Source organism: Pseudopipra pipra, chromosome 1 (assembly GCF_036250125.1).
Source record: "Pseudopipra pipra isolate bDixPip1 chromosome 1, bDixPip1.hap1, whole genome shotgun sequence".
NCBI lineage: Eukaryota > Metazoa > Chordata > Aves > Passeriformes > Pipridae > Pseudopipra > Pseudopipra pipra.
Genome location: NC_087549.1, coordinates 16,565,665 through 16,585,163, shown reverse-complemented (window position 1 = coordinate 16,585,163; position 19,499 = coordinate 16,565,665). Strand labels below are relative to the sequence as shown.

Here is a 19,499-nt window from a genome sequence, read left to right as displayed (position 1 = left end):
ACAAGAACATTTATTCTACTGCATTAAGGACTGGGTAATGGATAGAAGAAAAGCTGAAAAAAAATGAACAAATATTAAGCAAAATCTCCATTCAACAATTTCCAATAATTGATTATCATAATTACTATTACTGAGGGAAAAAGTATATTCCAATACACAGTAGTAGTAAATAGCTGACTTCACACTAGGTTAGGATTCCACTACTTTAGATTAGGCTGTTCTAGACTGTTCTCACGATAGCTTTGTTCATTGTCAGTGTCTCTATTTTGATGCTGTACCATAAGACCGGATGTAGTTCCATTTTTATTATGATACAGATATAAAAGACCTATGCAGCAGTTCTGTGAATTCAGATGAGACCCCTAGGTCTTAATGTAACTTATAATTTATAATACTGAATCAACAGATGTCACTCTTGTAAAGACAACAAGTGAAACCTACATTAAAAAGAGACTAAAAGGTACTAAATGTGAAGGTTTTACTGAGTAGCAGATTTGAGAGGGGAAATAAGCAGTATTAACATTCTCCATTTCCAGTCCAGCAAAACAAATAAAGAATAACTACATGAAATATTATTAAGAAACAGAATTAGTCAAAAATTAGGAATGAAAGATATTAATAACCTGTGAGCACCAAATAAATTATCTAATTTGACATGCAACCCAGCTCTAGCAATGAAGAATGAGCCTAATAACTTCGTGTCAGAACCTTTGAAACCTTAGCTGTAAATGATGTTTCTTTTCTGCAGGTTGCTCTCTGAGATGAAAAGAGTAGGAATAAATGAATACAGAATCTTTACATTAAATGGCAAAAATGTGCCTGTGCTTATTTTCGTTGTCAAACATGAGCATAGTAGTGAAAGAAAACTACATACCAATGTATTATTGAAAAAAGAGATTTAGGTTATTACTCAACAAAGTTAATTAACCTGTCAAGATGACCTCAGCTGAGGAGGGAAGAATTATTTCCTGGCATTTTTTTTCTTCTTTACAGGGCTTTCATTTTTTATAAGGATATAAGAAGGTGCAGCACCAGACGAAGCAGGGTTTGGGGTATTTCTCCTGCTATTTTCAGAAGATCCTCATCTTGACAGCTGTTCAAGTTGAATTAAACTGTTCAAGATGACTGGTAAAGTTCTTTTAAATCTTTTTTAATCCATGGCACATAGAGGGAAGTTTTTGCTGAATTCCTTGAAACAACTGAATATTTTTTTTAAAGATGAAACATCATGTACCTAATTTGAAAATCTAGTTGTTATTATTATGCAGTAGTACTGAAGAATAAAGAGAAGCCTATGGCTAACTCTAGATATATTAATTCAGTATCACTGGAGATACAGATTCTCCTTTAATTGTAATGACAAGATAAAGAAAGATATTTAAAAACAGCGAAGACAAGCTAGTTGCTTATATATTTTTCTAGAAGTCTTAAGTATGAAAATAGTGGTAGGAAGGTTACACTTCAGAGGTTACATACCCACAAAAACCTTTCAGCGACTGAAAGCTGATTGGGAAAATATAAAAACTAGCACTGGTAAATTAATGCACTGAATATTTTTCACTGTCAGCTTACATGGTTTCTTTGCCCCAGACAGTAAGTCTGCTATTCTTTTGACCCTGTTGACAGCACTGCTCTGTACAGAGCTGTTTGATAACTATTCTTTCCTTTATGAGTAACAAGCTGCCACTAATGACTCATTAGCGTTTAAAACTGGTATTTTTGTATGAAAAAATGAAAAGTTGAGTAAAACTGGGGTAAATATTCCCCAGCTAACAAGTCAAAGGTTGTGTATACATTAGCATTTTGGTTCATCTCTTTCTTTTAACTCTTAAATGTGCTGAGTGGTTTTACTATGAACAAATTAGCTTCCTTTCAGAGGAAGTACATTGAGAAGTCTCTAGGAGCACAAAACAAGTGTTTCATCTCCTTTTGGAGACAAAGTGGCCAACATTATTGACAGGTCTTTTTGGCAAGTCAGAATCATATGAGTAATGATGACATTTAGCCCAGAGGACGAGACCAGATACAGTCCAAGGACAATTATCTGAAACATATGTAATACAGATATAGAAAATTCAGAGTCAATTACTTGTTTTGTGATCTATTCTTTCTGCTGGATTATGTGTTAATGCAGACAAAGGCACAGGTTTAATATTTCTCTTAGGAGAACAGATGAAAGGTTTTCCTGGTATTATTATATAGGAAGTACAAATGCTGACATTTAATGTACCCTCTAACCCAAATAGTTTTTTTCTGCTACCTATCTGTCTGTATGGAAAACTTCTCTAGTATTAGCCCAGTATTGGAACCACACTTCTTTATGCCTTATTCACCAAGTAAACACCATTCTTCATTTCTGCATTTTTATTCATATGGACACAGCATTTTATAAAGGCATCTTTACTTCTCCAAGTGAACTAAAATAACTACAATAACTAAAATAATGTAATTATATTTCATGGTTTATATTGATTTTAGATTTAATACTAAGTCGCAGAACTGAACAAAACTATTGTTCCAGCAGTTGTTGAGTCTTTCCCTGTAGGAAATAACAGCAATAACTTTTGGTAAATAAAGGAGACAATATAAAACAATCTGTTTTATCAATATGTCATGAGGAATGGAGAAGGAATTAGGTAAAAAGTTTTAAGTGCAGTATACCTGAGATGAAGAGGACAAAGTCACAACTTCAGGAAATGTGAGAACACGGAGTAAACTCACCAATCAACAAAAAAGAAAAGTGTGCATAAGATACCTTTCCTCTAATGAGTTAAACTATTGCTTAAAAATAATAATTTTCCCTGTTTTTTCACATGGCCTTCATTGATGAGATGTCTAAACATCTTTTAAAATTGCTATCAGTCACATAACTGAGAGAAACTCAATTAAATTACATGCCTCCAGAAGAGAAGTATGAAATCTGAATGCTTTGGAATAATCTAAGAAAACAGGTGCTCCATTATATATAAGAAGAATTGCATCCAACAGAAAGACTTTTCAAAGCATGCTATACTTTTCTTTGTAAGTTTTATTTTGTTGAGTATTTTGGACTAGGCTTTCCAAAATGTTAACTGAAATAATACAGGAAATATATTTAAATATTTTTCCAAGAGGAAATCGTATAACAAAATCACAGATTTTTCACTCTCTTTTTATAAGTAGTATATTCAGCAAAAATCTGTTCTATGTTTCTGAATGTTTCAGCAGGATTTACTACATAGACTATCCCCCAGAAACTGTTTCCGAAAAAGATCAAGCACAATAAATTGTGAGGGACAGTCTGTAACCTTGAAGACACAACAGCCCTGATTTTTATCTTTGCCTGTTATTTTATTCTAAAAGACCAAAATGATTTTTTTCTCGTATTTTTTCACGATAAAATATTTTGAAATATTTGTTTTGAAAATTTTGACAACGGAATTACTTCAGAAGCTCTCTTTTGTTTTGTTATTTTTTTTTTTCAATTTGAACATTGTTTCTTCTCACCAGCTATGGAGAACAAGATTCAGAACTCAATTTCCTACCACATTGTACTAAAACTGAGATTATTATCTGATGGTTTGTGGAGTACTACATTGTTATTTAGGTATTCTTTAAGGAAAAATAAAGTGATATTCAGAAAGGAGGGCACTTGTGTTAAATGTTCCAATTTTTGCAATAGATTCAATATCCATAAAGTATTATCCTTCATTTTTTTTAAAAAGAAGCCAAAACGAAAAAAAAAAAAAAAGATCAATGAAATAAAGCTTACCTCTGTTTTAGTTCTCATTTCTCTCTGATTAGGTTCAACACGAACTAGTTTTAAGTTCTGTTGCAGAATACTTAGACTCCCGTTTATTTTACCTTTCATAATTTTTCAAATTACACATAATTGGAATGAAAATCAAGTTGTCTAACGCAGCAACGCAATGAAATAATTTGAGTAACACTTTTGAAAAAAAATAACTGGTATTTTTAAACAAAGTAGTTGGAAAAGGGTATTATGTTATCCTATAGGATTTCATTAATGTCATCTAAGTGATTTTGCAGGGCATCTTCAAAACTTAAAACAGAAATACATTGGTAGTCGTCTCAGTCCAAGCATAAATACATTTCTCAGCAAGTACAAGTGATAATGGATAGAAAATATTTACAGCTGTGAGCACAAAAACTTTAGAAGTAGAAAGTGAAAATAAATTTTTTCTTACTATTTTTCAGTTATTGAAAACAAATACCAGAATTTACTGATAAGTTGCACAAAAATTAATTTCTTGAACCATTAAAATACCCACTCTGCAGATCTCCCTCCTGTATTTTATCTCCTTTTCTCTCACATTCTAATATTTCTTTAATGTCCACCATTTCCTCCACCTTCCAACAGCATTTTCTTTCTCTTCCTTCTTAAAAATATTTCTGACTTCTGATTTGTCATTAGCTCAACTCATCCTTCTATCCTAAGTCTTAAATTACTTGTGGAAGAAAGAAGAATTGAACTGAGTTAGTCTGAGTCTTTGCAAGAAGCTGATTTCTGCACAGGGATATAACATAGAAGGCAGTGTTGTTGCAAAAGCAATTAGGGCAGCCATTGCTCCCTTTTATTAATTTGCTCTGTCACTAGTTTTCTTTTTTTTTTTTTTTTGCCAAGGTATACATGCTTTTTTGCTTGCTATATATATGAAGTATACTACATTCTATTTCTCTCTGTAGAACATTCATGCTATCTTCAACAATTTGCCATCAATAAAGCTTTGAAGATATACATTTAAAGATTTGCTGTGCTCCTATGTCTGATACGAAAGGTGTCTTCTTAGATTAGTTTTCACCTCCAGTCATATAGTTGTTTTCTTAACTGTTTCTTGTTCCTGGACATTACAGCATATGAACTTAATAATAACTAATATTTTCTGAGAAGCAGGAGTCTTCTTTAAGTTGCAAGTAAAGACTATGCAACCTGTTAGTACTATTAAGATTGTATTACATTTTTATTTCTATAGGCAAATGTAAGAGAAATTCAATTCACTCTGTGATGATCTTCACTTGGCATGAAGTTATTTTGGCAAAATTCTTAAATGCAATTATTTTTTCAAGATGCTATTCACAAATAGAAGGCAATTTGGCTGGTTTTAGATTAATATTTCTCTGATTAATATTTTTACATTTCTCCAAACTCCAATAGCTGTAACTTTTGCAGACAAATCAGTAAAAATGAAAAAAAAAAAAAAACCAAACCAACAAACAACAACAAAAGCAGAACATCTTGATTACATACATTCTAAGGGGCCTTAAAACTTTTAGATTTAAAACAATCTGTTTTATAATTGCTGATAATTTAGAAGAAAAAAATTATCAAACATGAAGATCTTTTCTTTTTTCCCCCTCCTCTGCTGAATGGTTTCCACTGTAAAAGTGAAAAATAAACAAGGACTCTGCCCCTCTCAGCTGTATGTCAGGGAACATTCCAGCTTCAGACTTGTAGTTTGATAAGCAAAACCTTTGCTCATTCATGAGTCATTCACTTAAGTGCAGATTTGCACCAAATAAGGTGTATTGGAGAAGGAAAATTATTTTGGATGGAGAGTAGTTTAAAAAGGTGAATGGCAATCTGCACAAAGAGGTACTGCAACAAACCCCTATATTTAAAATATATACTAGTTCAGATTTTCTGAAAGTCTCTTTTTATGGATATTCTGTAATATACTCATGCCTCCCAAATGACAAAATACAATATGACTTACGTATTTCATTCTAAATCAGAATACTATCACAGCTTTGATTTCAACTGAAATTAAAATTTTGATTGCATATAGAGTTAAAATCAATGTCTCTATAATAAAGACAATAACCCAGCTCAAGGTACACGAGATGATGAATCAGAACGAAGCCTTGAAATTGTTCCATGTGTTCATCTCATTCATAAATAATTCAGGGACTGATGTCTGAGTATTTTAAATACCTAAACACGTACAAGTAAAGGGTGTCAAATTGCATAAATAGTGGCCGGACAGTGACTTTCTCTTAGAAACATGGCTGCAGTGGTCCTGTCAAAGTTTGCAAAAACTTTTTTTATCTCTTTCTGTATCTTTTCAAGAGTATAGTTTAATTCCATAACACTACCACTGAGTTCAGGCTACCATGCAGATATTTTACTGAAGATATGTATTAATGCTGACACATACGGAATCAGTCTGTCTTGCTTTTTATGTATAGCTCTACTTTGAAGACATACACATAAATACAGTAACACAGGTTTTGCATGTTGGAAAGATATTAAAATTTCTGAAAAGGTAATTATTTAATTTGATAATTTCTTATACTTTGGTAAGAAAAACAACCCACCCAGCCACACACATGCAGATCCCTCTTCAATGTCTCTGCTAACAGAAAGAGACAAGCTGTTTGTCTTTGCTTACTTTTGTCTGCTAGAGAGAAAGAAAATAGTCAAGTCATGACAGTATCTGTACCTAAACATCTCGTCTCAATTCCTCTCCAGAGTCCAGATGACAGACATTCCCTCACTGCAGAGCCAACTAACATGTATCCTGAGTCACAGGTAAATATAGCTGTAGATCCATAGGTGATTTGAGTTCCAATCTTATTTCCATTGGGAGGTGTAGGAAGTTCTCCACAAGAAATAACTTCACGACAAAACCAAAACAAAACAGAAATGTACAGTTAAGTATCACAAACACACATAAAATAATACTTATCTACCAGTAATACTTATCAACCAGTCAATCAGATTTCACACCTTGAAGCATTTTGTTCTGTAGAAAAAATAGATTAAAAACTGCAAATAAAAACTGTTACTTCCCAAGAAATAATACTTAAGAAAGAGAGGGGGAAAACCAATTAAAATTGTTTCTGTAAACCTAAAAAAGCCATTAGGAACATTATTAAATTCAGTTTAATTTTGGTTTTATCAAGTACTTGTCTTGCATATTGGAATACCACAATTGTCAGTTTTAAAATTTTGTTTCTCTGGGCAGATGTTGTTTCGATCTTCTAGTTCATAATGACATGCTTACCTCACCATTCACACATATCATTTTTAAAAGGAGTGAATTATATTCATGGAATTCCTTGCTATTTATTTACAATTCAAAGCATCTTTTCATTCAAAATAATATTTTTTTCTCTATCAATTTTCTTTTAATAATAAAAATAGCTTTACTATTACTAAATAAGAGGGTGAAAGCAGCTAGTGCGCTTTATGCTTGAAAAAAAGTGGTGATATTTCAAACAAAACTTCTCAAAACAGTGAAAAATAGTTTGTCTTTTAAAGAAAAAAGGGTTAAAAATACAAATTTTATATGTAAAATATCTATATACACAGAGAGATATAGATACAGCATATACACAGTATTTTTAATACTAGCAGAGGTGAAATATTGCAATTAACTTTTAAAAATACTCTAAATTATAAATTATATTTCCACTTATAAAGAAATCAAAATTAAGGTTAATTTCCAATGTAATAATACCTGGTTTTGAAACTGCATTTTTAAACTTCTTTTTCTTTTATTAGTTTTGTATTTACTGTCAATAAATTCTAAAGCCATCGTTATCTGACTCATCTGCAAACTTTTTCAGCATGTTTGGATTTTTACACGAATGTGCAGATACGTTTTCGATACATGCACCAAAAGCTCAATCATGTCCCACATCACAAGGTGTTCCATAAAGAGAAAGAGTTCTGGGGCTTCAAAGTGTAACTAAAACCCTACAGTTTTGAAAAAGAGGTGCCTAAATTCAAATGTATGAAGAAACTTGCTTTTCACAGGGGTGGGTGCGGGAAGCACATTTAATTGCTTTAAATATCTCAATATTCATTACTTATTTTTTGAAAATTAACTACTTCAGGTTATCAGCACACCAGCTAATGGTAGGAATGATCTGGATGTGTGTAAATGCACATTACATGACAACTAACTGAAAGGAGAGATTATTTTATTTATCAACCATGCAGACAATATACAAAGGTTTTGCATTTTTCTAGACCATACAGCATTCCTGACCGAAAAAAATATATAGGAAAAGGTTCTCTACTACTTCCTTTTACATTTATAAATATAGGGACCTTTAAAATCCAGAAGACTGCTTACAGATATGTCCTTGTCACTAAACCTAATGTATATTTGTCAATAATAGCCTTTTGGATACCCAGAAATTCCAATCAAGAAACACTTTTTCTAATTAACTGTTTTAAATATTTAATTAGCTATTTTCTAATTCACCCAGTAAAATATTTTCTTCTGATGTCTATACAGCAGATGAAGATGCAACATGTACTCACTTTGGCAGTAAGGCCTCTCATTTCTCCAACTCCAGGTGCCATTAGCAAGGCACTCGATAGATGCTGGTCCCAAACCATAATACCCTGGATCACAGCTGAAAACTACTTTTGTTTTATACTCATAATGTGAACCATTCACTATTCTCCATCTTCCATGTTCCAGTGTAAAAGAATTGATGCTTGGACATGTAACAACTGCCAAAATAAAAAAACCCACATAGTTATTTGTGGCTTAGTACAGGCAAATTGGGAAAATATGTACTGTTACTAATTCAAAAATATTTATTAAATACAGTGATATAATCTTTGAAGACTAATGCTGTATTTGAAATTGCCTTTTGTTAGCAGGTATGAGTTCTCTCATGTAATTAATAATGATCTAGCCAGAGTAGGGATTGTGTATTCAGAGTGATGCAATCAGTGTAGATAGAAGCTATAGCATGGTTGAATTCACTGTAGATGGACCTCCTGTGACACTTTATATCAGGCACCAGAATCTTTAGTAAAGTGTTAGCTACATTTAAACGCAGCAAGTATTTTTCTACCCAGGTAAACTCCATGAAATTTGAGAGGCTGCACATTGGTGATAGATAAAATAATATCCATGTTGAAGTTGTTTTTTCAGCAGCTATACATTTTTAATCTCATGTCTTAATTCTATGTGTTCTTCCTCCAGAAATGGAACAAAAATATTGTACAACTCCAAGATAAATAAAAAAAGTTTAACATGCATAACAATATTTCCTACTTTATTTCTCTCCATTTGGATTGGTCCTCTAGAAAGAGGAAAATGCATGATTGAATGCAATTTAAAAGAACAAGAAAATAAAAAAGGAGAAAGAGAACATCCTTGAAAATTACTTTAGGGTATGTTTTCTTTCATTTCCAAAATTCATTGGATGAGATAATTCAAATCCTAATGTGCATCAGATACTCTGACGTTTCTGTATCAGTCTTACAGTCACCTGGGTTTTCCTGTCCCATTTATAACTGCTGGTATCCATTTCTCTTTGGGAGTAAACATGCATTTTCTCTGCAGTGATGTTCCCCCAAGTTCAGATGGTTTAGGACTATAATGATGGGCTGAATATAAATAATAAGCAGCAGTTTCCAATAAGTATCCCAGAGGTTTTGCAATTCTGGATAGTAAATAGAGTTTGTTAGCAGTATATGAATTTTGCAACTCTCACTGAAGAGATGGCTTTTGCATAAACCTCTGCAACCATTAACTTTGATTTATCTATAAATTAATTATTAGTTTTATTGTATTCTATAAGCTCTAGTATATTTCTTCTGCTGTCACAGCATGTCTTAGTTACATACATTGCAAATATGCATTTCATAACAATTTAATACCATCAATAATTTATAGATTAAAGTAACCTGAAGATGAAAGTTTAAGTAATGTGAAGATTTATGGCCTGGATAAATAAACAAAATGTACACACAGGTTCTTACTAGGGACTTTTTACATGTTACTTACCTACACATCGAGGTGTTTTATTGTGATTGCTCCAGGTCCCATCCGGCTGGCAGACTGCAGTAGTAAGCTCTTTGGCTGATAGCCTATATCCATCATTGCAAAAATAAGTAACACGGGTGCCAACTAAGTAATCTGTAGTTAATATCCCACCATTTAATGGAGCTTTAGGAATTCCACAAGATATTGCTGAGTAAAGAGAAAGACATAGTTATTTTACATCTTCAATATAAGTTTCCACTTACCTCAAATGGTTTATGCATTGCAACATCAATGGTTTTAAAGTCATAAAAAATAATTTTAAACTGTTTAATACGTGTTTTAAGCATGAAAATAAATACTCTTAAAATTTTAAGGAATTCAATCAAATAAAGATTTTGTCTTTTGAAGGAGGATGAAAATAAGAAAAATGGTTCATAACTCTGCAGCTAACCATTCAAAATGCAGAAGATAGTAAAGAAAAGAGAATAGAGAATATCTGGAAAAAATACAACCAGCATGGCTGAATGAGTAAGACACCATCTGAGAAACTACAAATATGGTTGGTAGTTCAGATTTCTTCCATCAAATGTACAGTGTGACCTTTGGCAAAGTACTAAAACTAACTTTGAACATACTATTTTTTCCACCTGCAAAGCAGAAAATACTCTGTTGAAAATACTAAATCATCAAATCTTAGAACATCCTGTGTTGAAAGGGACCATAAAGATATTCCAGTTCCAACCGCTCTGCCATCAGCAAGGACACATTTCACTAGACCAGGTTGCTCAAAGCCCCATCCAACCTGGCCTTGACACTTCCAGGGATGAGGCATCCACAACTTTTCTGGGCAACTTTTTCCAGTGTCTCACCACCCTCATGGTGAAGAATTCCTTCCTGATGTGTCCTATCTTCTTTCATTTTAAAGTCATTCCCCCTTGTCCTACCACTGCATGCCCTCGTAAAAAGTCCCTCTCCAGGTTTCCTCTAGGCTTGCTCTAGGCTGGAAGGCTGTTCTGAGGTCTCCTTGGAACCTTTTCTTCTCCAGCCTGAACAACTGCAACTCTCTCAGCCTGTCTTCACAGGAGATGTTCCAGGCCTCTGATCATCTTTGTGGCCCTCCTCTGGACACACTCCAACACGTCCAGGTGCTTCTTATGTTAGGGGCACCAGAGCTGGATGCAGTACTCCAGATGGAGTCTCACAAGAGTGGAATAGAGAGGGAGAATCACCTCACTCACCCTGCAGGCTGTGCTTGTGTTTATGCAGCCCAGGGTATTTTTGGCTTTCTGGGTGATGTCGAGCTTCTCATCAAACAACACCAAGTCCTTCTCCTCAGGGCTGTTCTCAATCCATTCTCTGCTCAGCCTGGATTTTTTTTTGGCCCCAACCCACGTGCAGGACCTTGCACTTGACTCTGTTGAACTTCATGAGGTTTATGTAGGCCCACCTCTCAAGACTGTCCAGATCCCTCTGAATGGCATCCCTTCCCTTCAGTGTGTCGACCACACCACACAGTTTGGTGTTGCTGGCAAACCTGCTGAGGGTGCACTCAATCCCACTGCCCAAGTCACTGACAAATATGTTAAATGGGGACAGTCCCCATATCAAGCCCTGAGGGACGACACTCATCACTGCTCTTCACTTGGACATTGAACCACTGACCACAAATCTTTCAGTGCAGCCATCCATTCAGTTCCTTATCCACTGAGTGATCCATCGACAAATCCACGTCTCCCCATTTTAGAGACGAGGCTGTTGTGCAGGACAGTGTCAAATGCTTTGCCCGAGTCCAGGTAGATGACATAGTTGCTCTTCCCTTATCCACCAACACTGTAATCCCATCATGGAAATCCACCAAATTTGTCAGGCATGAGTCACCCTTAATGAAGCCATATTGGCTGTCATCAGCTACCTCTTTATTTTCCATGTGCCTTAGCACAGTCTCCAGAGGAGTCTGTTTCATAATCTTGCTGGGCACCAAGGTGAGATTGACTGGCCTGTAGTTCCCTTTTTAAGAGTGCAGGCTATGTTCTTCCTTTTCCAGTCAATTGGAACTTCATCAGAATACCACAACTTCTCAAATATGATGGATTGTGGCTTTGCCACTTTGTGCACCATGCCTCTCAGGACTGACAGGTGCATCTCATCAAGTTCCATGGATTTGTGCACCTTCAGGTTCCTTAGATGGTCTTGAACCTGATCTTCTCCTATGGTGGGAAGTTACTGATTCTCTCAGCCCTTGTCTTTGCCTCCCCTGCTTGGGAGGTGTGGATAAAGCACATGTCAGTGGAGACTGAGTCAAAAACATTGCTGAGTACCTCAACCGTCTCCATGTCCCACGTCTCCTGTTTCCTTCTGAAGAGGGTCCACCTTTTCCTTAGGTTTCTTTTAGGAGCTGTTCTGGTTGCCCTTGACAACCCTGGACGGATTTATTTCTATCAGGGCTCTAGCTTTCCCAGTGTGATCTGTAGCTGCTCGGACAACTTGTCCGTATTCCTCCCGGGTTGTCTGCCCTTGCTTTCACCCTCTGTAGGCCTCCTTTTTGTGTTTCAGATTGTCCAGGAGCTCCTTGATAATCCAGGCAAGTGTCCTGGAGCTTTGTTTGACTTCCTCTTTGTCAAAATGCAACATTTCTGAGGTTGGAGGAGGTGATCCTTGAATATTAACCAGCTATCTTGGTCCTCTCATGAATCTAGGGCTTTATTCCGTGGTACTCCACCAAGCAAATCCCTGAGGAGGCTGAAGTCTGCTCTCCTGAAGTCAAGTTAGCAAGCTTCTGCCCTTCTCACTGGTCTAAGAATCTTGCACTTCATCATTTCACAGTCACTGCACCCAAAGCTGCCCTTCAGCTTTACATTCCTCAACAGCATCTCAGCATCTCCTTGTTGCTGAGAAGGTCCAGCACCTCTCCTTGCTGGATCCTCTACCACTTAGAGAAGAAAATTGAAAAGTGCAAATAAAAATGTAAGCCATGCTATTTTTTTTTTCTTCTCTCTCTCTCTTTTTTTTTTTTTTTTTCCAGAAAGAAAATACCGAGAGAAGATCTGCTTCTAAATAATGCTCTGACTGTTTGGGAACAAAAAAAAAAAACTAAACCTTTTCCACCATCTAACACAATATATCTAATGTAGGTCAGAGAAAAAAAAAAAAAAAAAAGGAAAGAAAAAGGCTTAGGCACTTAATTCTGAAATACCTTACTTTGAAGTGGAATCTTGAGCCATAAGAAAGTACCTATCATGCCTACACAGGAAAGTTAATCCTCTCAGACTACGTATAAATACTTGGGAAAAAAAATTAATCTATTTTTGCCCCTACTAGGAGGTGATCTGACGTAAAACTGATCTGCTTCATAAGCAATATAATAATACCAAAGGCAATAATCACAGCTAAGACACAGGTAAAGCACCAATGCTATAACAACTTCCAGTTGTAGTAGTATCAGTGTTAGAATATGCTTGTATTGCCATAAAAAAACCCCTGCATATAAGATGTAAATTAAAAAAAAAAAAACAAACGATAGTAGAGGCGCACTGTGTTGAAAAGATCACAGAAAACTATTACTTATTTGCTATCACCTTGTCTGTGCAATAAATACAAAACTTATAATAAATATGACTTATTTATCTTATACATACCTCTAATAATTGTTCTCATGTGCATGAATATGACTATCTCAAACCTATAGCCATGTCTAAAAAATCTAAAAGTAGAAGGATTATGCTTTACCCATCAGATATTTGTTCCACACCATTAATTTTTTATAAAAGCATAACTCATCATGTACCATATCTAACCATATATTCTTGGAATTCTATTTAATTACTCATTTATTTATCTTTAATTTTTTAAAATACTTTAGTATAGCTTGCATAACAATCACCATTTATACAACAATATGTCTGCTCTTGTGGACAATTTAGATTACTGAGGTAGACAACTTTTCTGGATATAATGTTGAGTTTTAAACTTCACTTACTTAAAATCTCTACCTAAAATTCCTGTAAAAGCATTTGCCCACTATCCATATATGATATTACAAAGTACTAATAATGATTTCCAATGAGATCTGTGTGAGACAATATTTATTTGCAAAAGAAATATTTCATAATTAAAAACCAAGAATCATATAGTTCTGGGATAAAAATGCAAATGTAAAAAATAACTGAGAGAAAACCAAATGCTTTAAAACACTTTGAATCTTCTGAGATCTATGATCAGTTATAAATATTCAATCATTTATATGAATTCCTGTACTCAGATAGACTAGTGCAAATCTGTTAATTCTTTCAAAAGTTTATCATGATCAGACCTTATAATTTACCATGGGAAACTTTTATTGACTTAATATCTTTAATCTGAGATGGATACATAGGTAACAACAATTTCACATTATAGTTCATTTAATGTATGCCTATATAAGCAGAATAGTTAATATCTAAAAGTTAGAACATTAAAGTTGATAAATAATTTGTATTGTTTTTACTATTATATGATATAATGATTTTGAAGACCCTTTTCAGATCAAGGGTCCTTTTGTATTAACTTTGAAACAGGTTTCAGTTAATTGCTGAAGTCTGGTTTGAGGTATTTCTCTTTGATTCCTTACTACTGCATTTAGTCTCTTCCACTGAGATTTATTTATTTTTTATAAATAATGTAAAAAAGCTCTCATCCAAGGTTAAACATTGTCTGGATGTTTCAGGTTCTCCCAGTCCTGTAGTGCAAGTGATATGAAGAATGGCTGGTATTATATATTTAGAGGTTCAGAGATCAAGATTTCTAGTCATATAGGTATAAGAATGAGAACATAAAATTGCTCTAACGTCACTCATTAGCAGTTGTAGTGAAAAAGGCTATTGACGTTCATTAATTACAGAAGACAATCTCAACAATAGTAAAGATACAGAATGAAAAATGTGAAGAATTAGTTTAGAAAATCATGAAATATTCTGAAGGAAGTAGAAATGCTTGCCAGGTAATGCAATTAGTATTGCTATAAAAATCCAGCAAAGCACCAAAATCCACTAGCTGTGCAGATTGTAGAGGTATCACTAAAGAATAGATAATTTTGAGGCCTGAGATATTTTATTTCCTATAGGAAATAGTCGTAATTACTATTACTACTACTGTGATTTGACTGGCAATCTTAATTTTGGAAACAGAAAAAAAATAGATTAAAATGACGTTGCTTTGAAAGAAGTTGCAAAATTGCAAATATTTTTTTTTTTTTAACTTACAATACTATACAAAAAAAGAAGGCCTAATACTTTTTCTTATCTGTGTTAAATGGTCATTTGTGGCAATTCTACATTCAGATGTGTGAAAGGACTGATTAAAATGGCTTTGAAATTCATCCTATAAATGATAGAGAATGGGAAGTAGAAGTTGGGACTGTGACATTGTCATCTGATATCACCTGGAAAAATAGTTGGCAAATTCTGACTGACAATTATAATACTTGTTAAAACAAGTGGTTCATACTCAATATCATGAAGTTCTAAAACCTGCTAGCCCACACTTTGAAGAGTTAGAATTTGTGGTGAAGCTGTACTGTTCAGCAGTAGCAGGAATGGCAAAGCTCTTGTGCCTTGTAAGTGTCCTCTGTGAAAGAACATGAAGGATATCCACTGATGGTGTTCTGAATCCTTTGATACAAGAGAGTGAACCTTCTGTATCATCTGGACAGGTGAGTGTATGGGTCTGGCTCAGCTGGAGTTCATTTCCCCACAGTAGCCCTCACAGTGCTGTGCTTTGCATTGGCAGCTAGAAGGGTGTTGATAACACACCGGTGTTTTGGCTACTGCTGAGCACACCATCAGCACTGTAACATTCCTCCCTCAACTGAGGGCAAGATCCTGGGAGGGGACACAACCAGGACAGCTGACCCAAACTACCCAAAGGGATATTCCATGCCATATGACGTCAGCTCAGATATAAAAGCTAAGGTAAGGAGCAGGAAGGCAGGCATTCATTGTGTCCAGTGGCTGCCTGCTAGGGAACCATTACACGTGTTGAAGCCCTGCTTCCCAGCAGTGGCCGACCATCACTGCTGATGGGAAATAGAGAATAAACCGTGTTATCTTTCACTTCGCTTTTGTGCACACAAGCTGTCACCCGGCTTCTGCTTTAATAATCTGCCTTATTCGTACCCACGAGTTGTTTTCCATCTTACTGTCTCCCCTGTCCGGCTGGGAAGGGGAGTGATAGAATGGCTGGGTGGGCACCTAGCATCCAGCCAAGGTCAACCCATCACAGTGGAATAATTTTAACTTCAGCAAAACAATAGGAAGCTTAGATATATAACTGATGTATGGAAACAGTTTATTCCTGAAGCGTTTTGCAGTAATGTGTCTTTAGGTTGAATCCAAAGGGTTTGCTGTTGTGAGTTGCAGCTACATGTCATGGCCAGAAACCACTTTCCAGCACAAGGTCTTGCAGGAAGAATCAAATAAAGTTCATATCACGTATCAAATCTAGCCCCATAATTATAATTAACTGTTATTCAATTAATAAATACTTTAAATAAGTTACAGTATGCCAACAGTCTTTGTACTTGATCAGACATAATGAAATTACTAAGCACTTAACTTCACTTGTTCCTAAAGTGTTATCTGAGTATGCTGAGAATAATTATCTGGTATTTGAATTTGGTGAGTTGGGTTTGTTTGTTGGTTTGGTGTTTTGGGGTTTTTTTCCACATTATATTATACATCTAATTAAGAGTTTGACCAAGTTCTGCAGATAAGTGTAATGGCGGTCCTTTGGTGAAAAAGACAAAGAATTATATGTAGCAAATGCATGACTGTATTTTTCTTTTGAGGACTTTCAGCTTTTTAAAAACTATAGGCACATACAGTAAGAAGTTTATCAAACTTTTTTTTCTTTTGCTTTAGAAACACACAGTTCAAAGACTTTTTGTCAAAAAACAAACCTTGTGGGGAAATTAACATGGAGCATTTCAATAGCATTTATCTTGGAACAAAATGCATATATTTTGAACAAGCACATCTGCAAATTTTCATGAACAAAAATGTCATTCTAATAGTTCACTGAATAGAGACACAGACAAATTATCAGAACAACAGTGTTCTTTTCAGGAAAGGAAGAATTAGTATACAGTTGTTATGGGTAATAAATAATCATTTCCTTTTCCTTGTTAGATAGAATATGTTTGGTTTTTTATAAGACAGAAGAAATTAAATATATGGCTAACCTGATTAATTATCTTTTAAATTTCAATTTAAACCACAAAATATTAGAATGGCATCAGAGGCAAAATATGGCATCATAGGTAAAACTTGGTCCAGTTTCCTGTTCTTGGAAATGTAGCAAGTTTCAGGTCTTTCTTTTTTATTAATTTTAATGTAATTCTTGAATCACAATAAATGAACTTTAAATATATTCAGTTTTAAATTAACTTTTTGAATAATTTCATATTTTACATGTGTACAGGGGGGAAAGGTTCCCTCACAGTGAGATAGGTTACTTTTAGTATCTGCCAGTCTTAGCAAATTCTCTTGAAATCCTGGCTCTTAAAACACATTTGTTTTTATAAGTTTTATAAGGTAGAAAAATTTTGGCACAGAAGTATGACCATGAAATGTTTACCTGCTATTCATTTTAAGTCAGAAAACTTAGAAAAGGAAAAAGGAAGTTTCTTAGAGTATTTTTTTTTTTTAATTAAAGAATTTACCTTGACAAGCTGGGACTGGAACATCCCACGAGTAATAACCATATGGAGACTTCCTGCATACAGCAGTACTTTTCCCAATGAGCCGAAACCCTCGATCGCAAGCCCAGCGAACCATACTGTTGAGCTGTCCACCTGTCTGACTGACAATGAAACCATGTGGAGGGGACTCTGGAGTACTACAGTAGAGAGCTTTAAACATAAATATCAAATAAATAAGATATGCATTTCAAATTCAGATGATAATTCTTGAAAAATTCTGGCTGAATTCAGTGGACATCTGATAAGAAGCTGAGAAACCACCACTAAAAATTTTATTTTGTGTCCTGATCATGCATGCATCAAACAATATGACAAAATAGAAAGGTGAAAAAATAAACCGTTTTAAGCTCTTTATAAGCTTCAGGTTTCAGTAGCCTCAAAAGAAATAGAGTGATAGCTCACTTTTATAACTGGCTATTATTTTGGGTTTTTGTTCTGTTTTATTTTTTCACCATCTTCTTTTTAAATCAAGTAAGCTACAGAATTTTAGTTTATGATGAAATTTATTGAATTGTATACATTTCAGTAGTATACAAATTTTTGAAAGAAGGAAACATCTGCGCATAACTCTTTTCAAATTATCTTTTCTTTCTGGTCCTAAATAAGTTATTTCTTTCAAGTTCTGTGATAGAATGAACTGAAGGGAAGCAAAACATTTAATATAGATTTTAATCATACATATTAGGGCCACCATAAATCCACGGCAAAAATACCAAATCTGCTTCTAGTTGTTGTTGATTTATTTAGAACACATTAAGTCCTACAGAAGTATTATCTAGAGACTACGAAAAAAATCAGAAATCTTTGTGAGAGTAAAAGTTATCTCTAATAGATACAATTGCCATAATCTGAAATTATTTATGTACTTCAAGACTCTCTGACATTAAATACCACTTGCTTATTATATTTCCTTTCCCTCCCTTGTTCATTAAATCCACGAGTACCAAGTCACTTGTGTTAGCTACAGACCAGAAGGCTCTTGCAACCTGGTAACTAGTTTAAGATAAATGTTGTTTGTGTAAGAGTTTAACTTGGTTTTTAATTGGTTTAATTCAAGGCTGCTAGCCAAGATGGCCAATTTCCTTTTTTGTATAAAACAAAATTATGCTGGAAGTTCCAAGTGCTTCCTTTAGGCTTTGAAGAATGTTTACAACTATAGGCATTTGTTTTCTCAGGCAAATAGAGAAGTGCTGCTTCACTTGCTCTTTAAGCCTTTCCATGTTCCATGAGTTACTTCAGGTCAATGTTTTTCTCAGGTGAAAGCTTCCTCTACACAGAATAAAGTTTGTTTACAACAAAAATATGTTAAATATATTAAAGCAAAGACCAAAATGAGAAGTACTGCCATATCTTTCAGAGCACATACTATGAAAATATTTTCTTCCTTACACTAAATTTCTCCTGCCTTACACTCTTGGAAGAATCAGAGATACCTAGTGTATAAGAAAATACACTGGTATTTTCTGAGAGATACAGACCACAATTAAATATTTCCTGTCTACCTCTCAATAGTTCTCTCACTACTTGTAGGGAAAGAGATGAATTTCTTCTTCTTTCTCTTTTAACAGATCTAAGAGGTACTATAGGAAATGAAAATAGGTACTATGGTATATTCTCTAAATAATACTTTGTGTCTAATCAACAGTGAATGTTATCTAGTTCACAACAAACATTTTAAGTCTGAGAAAACTATCCTCTCCTAAAGGGAAAGATGACACTGATGTTGTTTCACTGAATATTATGAACCTAATCATTTTTAGGCTCATAATTGCAGTTGTGGAGGAGCCAAAAATTGAGTGAGGAAAAACAAAAAAACCAGCAGAAAGAATTTTATATTTATTCTCTATTTCTTTCTTCACTTTGTAAAGCGAAATTGCTTTATGCCAATAACTTCTCTAATATCTACAGATACTAACCCTAGTACTTTCCATTCTGTATATTTCATATCTTTAGTCATCATAAAAAAATCAAATATAGATTTTGTGCAATTGCTGCAAATTGCAACAGGTCTACTTTAGCTTGATTAACTAATA

General features: G+C 34.4%; 1 protein-coding gene across 4 annotated transcripts in view; it reads right to left on the bottom strand.

Annotated features, from left to right (window-relative positions):
• CSMD3 (CUB and Sushi multiple domains 3) overlaps window positions 1-19,499 on the bottom strand; it is a 605,903-nt gene that overhangs the window by 63,775 nt on the left and 522,629 nt on the right. For all 4 annotated transcript variants that reach the window (XM_064646451.1, XM_064646458.1, XM_064646466.1 and 1 more), the window contains 4 exons: window positions 17,428-17,616; window positions 9,756-9,941; window positions 8,273-8,467; window positions 6,441-6,614 (listed from right to left, as the gene is read on the bottom strand). In XM_064646451.1, the coding sequence (XP_064502521.1) occupies window positions 6,441-6,614; window positions 8,273-8,467; window positions 9,756-9,941; window positions 17,428-17,616 (744 nt within the window). The remainder of the gene's footprint in view (window positions 1-6,440; window positions 6,615-8,272; window positions 8,468-9,755; window positions 9,942-17,427; window positions 17,617-19,499) is intronic.